Raw genomic sequence first — 8707 nt, 5'->3', positions numbered from 1 at the left:
CCTAGACAAATGTGAATAAACTCTTAGAAAGGGCACTAAAGGTAGGACAAATAAATCATTCCATTCAAGTTCAACATGGTCATCTATTGAGTTTACTGTGGCCACTTATAGAGCATGAGTGATGTATTACAGCTGTAGCTTTATACTGAAAAGCCTCACTTAAGCATGGATGAGGACACATGTCAGTTGTCTCACTGGGGTCAGGTATATAAGTTGCTCGTAGCTAGGTCTCTGGAGAGGATTCTCTCTTCCAATTGTTTACTGGTTATGTCAACTCAAGGAGGAATTACTAGAGTCCTATAAGTTTCATGAGCTTCCTGGGGTTTGTAAATTTTTTTTTTTTTGCTTCTGAATTTCTTGAACCCAATGAGTTGCCCCCTTGATCAGTCCAGGTAAGAATGCTTAATTTTGGAAGAAACACCTAGCACTTTTCCTTTTCCTAATCTCTTCTGCTTCTGCTTCTCTACTTTTCACTAGCCCATCTCGCTATAACCTGTCACTCACCTGGTCCACTGTTGTGGCTTGGATGGTATGAAAGAGTAAGTGGAAATTAAGTTTTTTTTTTTTTTTTTTTTTTTTTTTTTTTTTTTTTAATAAAGGCTCAAATTCATTTTAATTTAGAAAGAACGCTATTTCTCCCTCAGCTCTCCCCAGAGGCTCCATCCTTCCCCAGCAGCCTCCAGAATGCTCTCTTGATCTCCTTGTTCCTCAGGGTATATACAAGAGGGTTAAGAGAAGGAGTGCCCACTGCATAGAAGAGACCAAAGAACTTGCCCCTCTCTTGGGCATAGGGATTTTTGGGCTGCAGATAGACAGCAATGACTGAGCTGTAGAAGAGGGTGACCACGATGAGGTGGGAGGAGCAGGTCCCAAAAGCTTTCCTTCGTCCCTTTGCAGAGTTTATCCTCATTACTGCCCTGGCAATAGCACCATAAGAGACAAGGATGAGACCCAGAGGAACAACCACAATGAAGATACTAGCAATAGCCATCTGGATCTCATTATAGGTGGTATCCCCACAGGAGAGTCGAATTAAAGATGGGACTTCACATAGAAAGTTGTCTATCTGCCTATGCGGACAGAAGGGCAGGCGAAGGGTGGGAGGTGTTTGAACTATGGATTGGACCAAACCTACAGCCCAGGCCACAGCTGCCAGCTGCCAGCACAGGCGGGGGTGGATGATGGTGGCATAGTGCAGGGGCTGGCAGACTGCCACATAGCGGTCAAAGGCCATCACTGTCAGGAGGATGCACTCGGTGGTGCCCAAGGACATGAAGATGAAGAGTTGGACAAAGCATCCCAGGAAGCTGATGGTCTTTGTGGGTCTCCAGAGGTTGACCAGCATCTGGGGCACACAGGTTGTGGTGAAGCAGAGGTCCAAGAAGGAGAGGTTAGAGAGGAAGAAGTACATTGGAGAGTGGAGCCTGGGGTCCAGTGTGGATAGCAGGAGGATGAGTGTGTTTCCTATGAGTGTGAGGAGGTAGGAACACAAGACAACCACAAAGAGAATCTTTTCCAGGCATGGGTGTTCAGAGAAGCCCAGCAGGAAGAAGCCTGCTGGGGAGCTGTGGTTGGCCATGGCCTTTTGTGTCTGGTTGGAGGAATGAAGTTGTCAGTGTGTTTCAATTTGTTTTGTAAGCTCACTTGTCAGTACACTTGAGGTGGATGCTTCTCTTCTTCCTCTACTCCCTCTGCTTTCTTTCCTGGATCACCATGAAGTCCCTTTCTGTTTCCTCTTCTTCCAGGTCAAATGTTGTCTAGTGTCTGAGAATAAAGAAGGAATGTCCTGGAAAATGGGTGGATTCTCATACTGGTAACTCTGACTTCTCAGCTAAGGACAAAAGAGGCTGATGAAAAACATGAATCATTAATCACTTAGTTTTCATTGTTTCAACAAACATTTATTGAGCACCATTTATGATCTGAACACTGTGCAACTATTGACTTTGTTCTCTACGAGTATTAGCAGTTGTAAGGAACTTTGTGGTTGGATTAATGACTTGATGGTGAGCAGTGTAGAATTGGTCTCATTTTCTTCTTTTGAAAGGCTAATTTTTTAAAAAATTTTTTAACATGTGTCATTCAAATGTCTCATTTACTTAAACCTTATAGTCCTATTCTAGTTGTGGGTTACTGTCTGAAGGACAGATGCCTTCTTTGTATTTTCTTTTTGTTTAATTAACATTTTTTCATTTATTTTACATATGGAGGACAGTTTCCCCTCCTTCCTCTCCTCCCATTCCCTCCCCACACCACCCCTGCCTTCCATCTAACCCCCTTCCCATCCACCCCTCCTGCTCTTGCTTTTAAGTGTGGACATGGATTTGATGATCACTCATATTTTGTCTCCAGTACACTTTTTCAGAAGATTATTATTATTATTATTTTTGCATAAGATCTAGCCAGGATTCACATACTATACACAGTTCCTCTGTCGTAGGTAAGCTACTGAGCTAAGGAATTTGGTACAAATATTGGACAATGTGAACAGACTTTGTGTCAGAGCTCATAGGCTGGAAAGGTGAGTGGTCTCATGACTTTGAAAAATCCACTAGGATATTGAACATCCTCACAAGAACCCATAACCGGAAGCCATGAAGTAAAGTTACTGAGTGGGGGAGAGGCAGAGCTGTAGAGAACAGTGTTGCATCCTGCAGGAGCTGATGCTACTGCTGTGAAAGAGAGGAGATCTGGGTCCTTGAAGGTGGCAGGCCGTGACAACCACTGTGACAACTTAGGGGCAGGGTCCCTACAGGCTGATGAGTGGGACCTGCAGAGGGGATGGTTGGGCTGTGTCTCCTCACAGATTGCTTCTTGTTGTTTGGAAGTTCTTTCCTTCTCCAGCTTAACTGAGTCTCCTTCTGCCTCCTCTTCTTCCCCCGACTTTTTTTCTCTCTGAGGGAAAAGCCCTCAACCTGAATTTTAAGTGCTTTATTGTTAATAACCTCTGCCAAAGGCTGTTTAAGTCTTAAAAGCCCTTTGCATGCCTCTCCTGATCACACTCACTTCCTACCTCTTAAGAAGCAGTCACACTTATTTGGATTATTTATAATAAGTTCTCCTATGTTGTTTTATAGCACTGCATTCTTGTGTTACTAAAAAGCAATTCAAGGGCTTCTTACTCAGCTGTTCACTCTTCATTATACACCTACACACCTGGCTTTCTTACTCTCCTGGTCACTTTGTGTTTATTATTTTCAAGCTCTTAGATGTCCATCATCCTTTGACTGTCTTTGTGGTTGTGTGTGTGTGTGTGTGTGTGTGTGTGTGTGTGTGTGTGTGTGCTATTACAAAACATTACCCTTTTACCTGATCTTCTAATTCTGAGACACCACCAAAACTCAAATATTACTTGACAGTCTTTCAGTTATTTTCATTTTCATGAATGGGTTCTTTTTCTTTACTAATCACTAAAGACCTAGCCATGCACTAAAAGGTACAGGGAAAGGCTTGCCGTATCTGCTCTTGATGGTGTCCACATCACAACGCTGTTACCATCTGCTGGGAGCTTTCTGCATATCTGGCCCCATGCTATATTTCTAGAATAATCATTAACCTTATTCTCCCTTTACAGTCCAGAACATTGAACCAACTTGCCCAACACTGCACAGTCAATAAGGCCAGGTCTGGATTCTGAACCCTGATTGACTTCCTATCAGGTACTCAAGCATTCTGCATCAATTGTGTAACTCAAATACAATGACTGTATTCTGTTTTTGTTTACAGATGAAGAGAAACACTGAGAGGTTAAATAATTTTTCAGGACAATACAATGTGTGCCAGAGGTGCCTCCACTCTTGAAGACATGGGAGATTTTGATGGACTGTAGGAGAAGAAAAATCCCAGGACTTACCACGGCCAGGTCAAATCTTCTCACCCCTGGGCAGCCAAGGCTTCCCTATGATGAGGAGCTTCTGGTCTGAGTGAAGCCTCCACTTGATCGTCACAGCATGAAAACTGAGAGCAAACTGATGGCTGTGCTCCCTGGAAAGCACTGGCCTCAGGACTCAGCAGTAGTGTGGATGGGAACGCCACTCTGGACTTCCAAAGTACTTTGCAACAGTGGCATTACCTGGATATGACTAACATGTTTTGCCTTTGATTTCCGATGAAGAGATGGAAACAGACAGGTTAAGTAATTTAGTCAGGACAGTATAATCTGAGCTGAAACTTGAACCAAAGGAGATTGAGTGTCATTGTTCCACATGCACCATATCCCACTACCACCATTCTGCTAGAGTCCTGGAAGTTGGTATAATTTTGGTAGCACTGGAGATAGAAAGGAGGGATCCCTGGACTCCCATCCCATAGGAACAAATGCTCATTAGTTCTGTGAGGACTCTGGGGCCTCTGCCCACAGACAGTTAATTAGCCACTGTTGATTATGATGGTTATGAGTGAAGGAGAAGATCTAGAAGAAATCTGTTAGCAGATTTATTACCTAGTGTTAAATAAAGAGATTACCATCTGTTCCTCTCTGTCACTGGGCAGTACAATGACATTGTTTCATCTCTGTGAATCTTTTGAGTGTCCCATCCCTTTTCTCTCATGCCATTTCAACCTATTCCATACTCAAGTATCATTTTCATTTCTTTTTTTTTTCTCTTGTTAAAGTATGGCAGCAGAAAGGGCTGAGGAGGAAGCATTTTGGGAAATGCTTGAAAGACAAGCATGAAAATGTACATTTTGTACCAGAAGCCATGTTAAAAAATATCAGGCACATGCTTATAATCCAAGTTCTGGAGAGGCAAAGATAGGCAAATCTCTAAGGATTGTTGATCAGCCATCCTGTCTGATCAATACACCATGCCAATGAGAGGTACTGTAGACACTAATTTTGATTTTTAAAGGAGCCCATTGCTGAAAGACTTGAACTTTTAAAAGAGATTGGATATTTTAAAGAGACTGAAATTTTAATGTGTTTGAATTGGTGCAGAGTGTGGGACTTTTAAAATAATTTTAATATGAGATCTTGGGGATGAATAAGAAAGGAAGGGATATGGCTTAATAATGATGTGTTTGTGTGTCTAGTTGACAAGAGGTCAGTTGTACTGGCTGGTTTTGTGTGTCAACTTGACACAAGCTAGAATCATCAGAGAAAGCCTCATTTGAAGAAATGCCTCAATGACATCCAGTTATAAGGCATTTTCTAGTTTAGTGATCAGTGGTGGAGGATTTAGCCCATAATGGTTGGTGCCATCCCTGGGCTGCTGGTGCTGGGTTCTATAAGAAAGTGGGCTGAGCAAGCCATGGGAAGCAAGCCAGTAAGCATCCTCCTCCACGGCTTCTACATCAGCTCCTGCCTACAGGATCCTGCTATGTTTGCATTCTTGTCATGACTTCCTTAAGTGATGAACAGCAATGCTCAAGTGTAAGCCCAATAAATCCTTTTCTCCCCAACTTTGTTTGTTTGGTCATGGTGTTTCCTCATAGCAACATAAACTCTAACTAAGACAAGTGGCAATAGAATAGTCCCTTAATTTTTTTTCTGTTCCATACCAGGTGCCTCTTCTGCCATGAGACAGATTTTGGATTTTCCTTTAACAATCATGCTTGGGTTTAGAGAAGGAGAGAGCTATGGCTCCAATTCCAATGCCAGATTTAATTTTTATTTGAATTGGGACCACAAAAAGACCATTTGCCTTTTATGTTTGTACAGTGTTGCATGAATCCTAATTGGTTGTAATAAAAACCCATAGCCAGATATCAGGGTGAAAGTTGAAAGATCAGAGGAGCAGAGCAAGCCACAGCCACCACCTCTTACCTTACCAACTCCTCAGCCTGACAGATCATGAATTTCTGTCTCCTCCTGCCTTACATTCCTTGCTCAGCCCAGCCATATCACTTCCTGTTTCAACCTTCCTAGTGCTGGGATTAAAGGTGTGTGATCCTAAGTGCTGGAATTAAAGGTGTGTGCCACCACTGCCTGGCTCTGTTTCTCTTTTAGACTGGATTAATCTCATATAGTCCAGTGTGGCCTTGAACTCACAGAAATCCAGATGGATCTCTGCCTCCGACTCCTGAGTGCTAGGATTAAAGGTGTGTGCCATCACTGCCTGGCTTCTATGTTTAAACTAGTGACTTGTTCTGTCCTCTGATCTTAAGGCAAATTTTATTTGTTCAAAATATCACCACAGTGCAGATTAGCAAAAACAAGCATTTGGGATGATTTATAAAATTCTAACCTGTTGGAGGTGTGCTATACCATTAGGTCAACTATACTTTTTTGGGGGGGACCTTCATACTTCTTCAGATGTCTCATTGTAGCTAGAGTTTTCCTGCCTGGCCCACAGTCAGGACAAATCTCTATCACCTGCCAGTCCCACAGCTGCTCAGACCCAACCAAGTAAACACAGAGACTTATATTGCTTACAACCTGTATGGCTGTACCAGGCTTCTTGCTAACTGTTCTTACAGCTTAAATTAACCCATTTCTATAAATCTATACCTTGCCACGTGGCTCGTGGCTTACCGGCATCTTCACATGCTGTTAGTCATGGCAGTGGCTGGCAGTGTCTCTGACTCAGCCTTCCACTTCCCAGCTTTATTCTCCTCCTTGTCCCACCTATACTTCCTGCCTAGCCACTGGCCAATCAGTGTTTTATTTATTGACCAATCAGAGCAACACATTTGCCATACAGAACATCCCACAGCATCTCATTGTCCAGTGGTCCTTAGATTCCTTAGTTGGATGCTTTTGTTCTGCTGGAAAGACAAAAACAAAACCCTGCCCCAACCCTAACTTTGGGGAGTTCCTTTTGTGGCAGGTTATATCTTTGTTAAGATAAAGTGTATTTTGGCAACAGAAAAAGTATTGTCTTTTAATAATAATAATTTTTATTATACTTGATCAAATGAAAGGTGTTTGTTAGTCTTATAAATTAGTTTCGATAGAATGACCAAGCTGTTTGATGAACTATCACCTCTCCTAATCAAGAGGTCTCTCCTATTCAAATTTAATCTTTGTCAGTCTTTTCTTCTGTGGAAATAAAAGCAAACTCTCTTCCTCAACACAACACATATCCTGGTTTCCATTCTGAGGTCAACACATCATTTAATTTAATCTAATTTCAAAGTTTTTTTTTTTTACTATCCAATATCTTTCTGCAGCCATTGTTCCTTTCTCATTAGTATTAAAAAATTAAAGTTAATAAAGTTAATAAAGCACTGTATGATCTACCTCTGTTTATTAAGCATATCTTTTAAAGTATGATTGGGAGCAACTGGCCAACAGGTGAGAGACCTGCAGGCAGGCTGCATCAGCACTCTTGACACCCACTGGACTCTGTAAATTCTATGACCCACTCTGCTATCCAAAGCCACAAACCTCATCATCCTCCCCTTGGCCAAACATCCACTGCAACATCAGCAGCCCTTATACAATCACCACTTATTCCAGTTGGAAGAGAAGCAGTGCCTATAGGCACCAGCACCACCTACACCAGCTGAAGAACAGTCTCTATTGGCACAGGCACAACCCACACCAGTTGGAAGAACAGTCTCTATTGGCACAGGCACAACCCACACCACTAGGAAGATCAGACTCTATAAGCACAAGAAAAGGCCCACACAAGCCAGAAGAACTGGGGGATACACTGCATTTAGGCATCCCAGCCCCCACAAACCTCAGCTGAGACAACCCTACTGTACCTGAGGACCAGCCAACCACCAGAACCCTTGCCATTCAGGCCAAAAGACAATAAAGGAAACAGACAATTGTAGCAGGAATCTTAAAAGGTCTTATTAATTAAATCAAACCTAAGGCCAGTTATTGTGGTAAATGTTGGAAGATAAGAGAAGCAGAACAAGCTACAGCTACCTCACCTCGCCAGTTCCTCAGCTGATCCTGTTTCCTCAGACTGGAAGCCTCTGAGTCCTTACCCAAATGAATCTCAGCTGAACTGCTTCTCAAAAGCCTGAATGCTTAACCAGCCAAAAGCTTCTACTTTCTGGTCTTCATGCCTTAAATACCTTTCTGCTTTCTGCCCTCACTTCCTGGGATTAAAGGCTCACTTCTTGGGATTAAAGGCGTGAGTCACCATGCCTGGCTATTTCCAGTGCGGCCTTGAACTCACAGAGATCCATGCCTCCAGAAGGCTAGGATTAAAGGTGTTAGTGCCACCATTTTCTAGCCTCTGTATCTAGTGGCTGTTCTGTTCTCTGACCCCAGATAAGTTTATTAGGGTACACAATATTTTGGGGAACACAATACCACCACAGACAATGAAGGAACAAAAGACCCACCAAACAAAGACATCACAAGAATTAACACCTGTACTATAACTATCCCAAATCTAGATGGGTAAACAGCACTTTAAGAATACATGCAACAACATAAAAGGCAATATGGCACCACCAGAACCCAATGGTGCTAAAACAACAAGACCTGAACATCCCTACACAGATGAAGCAGAAGAAAACAACCTTAAAAATAACTTTAAGATAATAGAGGCCCTTAAAGAGAAAATGAAAAATTCTTTTAAAGAAATTGAGAAAAGACAAACAAAAAGGAAGAAATCAATAAATTCATTAAGAAAGCCAAGAAAAAACTATCAAAGAGGTGAAGGAAACAGTTCAAGACTTGAAAATTGAAATAGAGGCAATAAAGAAAACACAAACCAAGGTAATTCTGGAAATGGAAAATCTAGGTAAGTGAACAGGAACTACAGATGCAAGCATCACCAACTAAATACAAGAGATGGAAGAG

General features: G+C 42.1%; 1 protein-coding gene across 1 annotated transcript; it reads right to left on the bottom strand.

Moving 5' to 3' along the window:
* Nucleotides 1-640: 640 nt before the first annotated feature.
* Nucleotides 641-1579, bottom strand: LOC131926607 (olfactory receptor 2H2-like). The gene has a single exon (XM_059282143.1). It carries the CDS (start codon nt 1577-1579, stop codon nt 641-643), a length of 939 nt encoding a protein of 312 aa, XP_059138126.1.
* Nucleotides 1580-8707: the final 7128 nt, after the last annotated feature.

This window comes from Peromyscus eremicus, chromosome 16_21 (genome assembly GCF_949786415.1).
Source record: "Peromyscus eremicus chromosome 16_21, PerEre_H2_v1, whole genome shotgun sequence".
In the NCBI taxonomy this organism is placed as follows: Eukaryota; Metazoa; Chordata; class Mammalia; order Rodentia; family Cricetidae; genus Peromyscus; species Peromyscus eremicus.
The sequence above is the reverse complement of the archived record's forward strand: the minus strand, read 5'-3'. Positions and strand labels throughout refer to the sequence as shown.

What these genes read in the sequence shown, in the direction of transcription:
- LOC131926607 (XM_059282143.1), bottom strand. Translation starts at nt 1,579, where the DNA reads ATGGCCAACCACAGCTCCCCAGCAGGCTTCTTCCTGCTGGGCTTCTCT.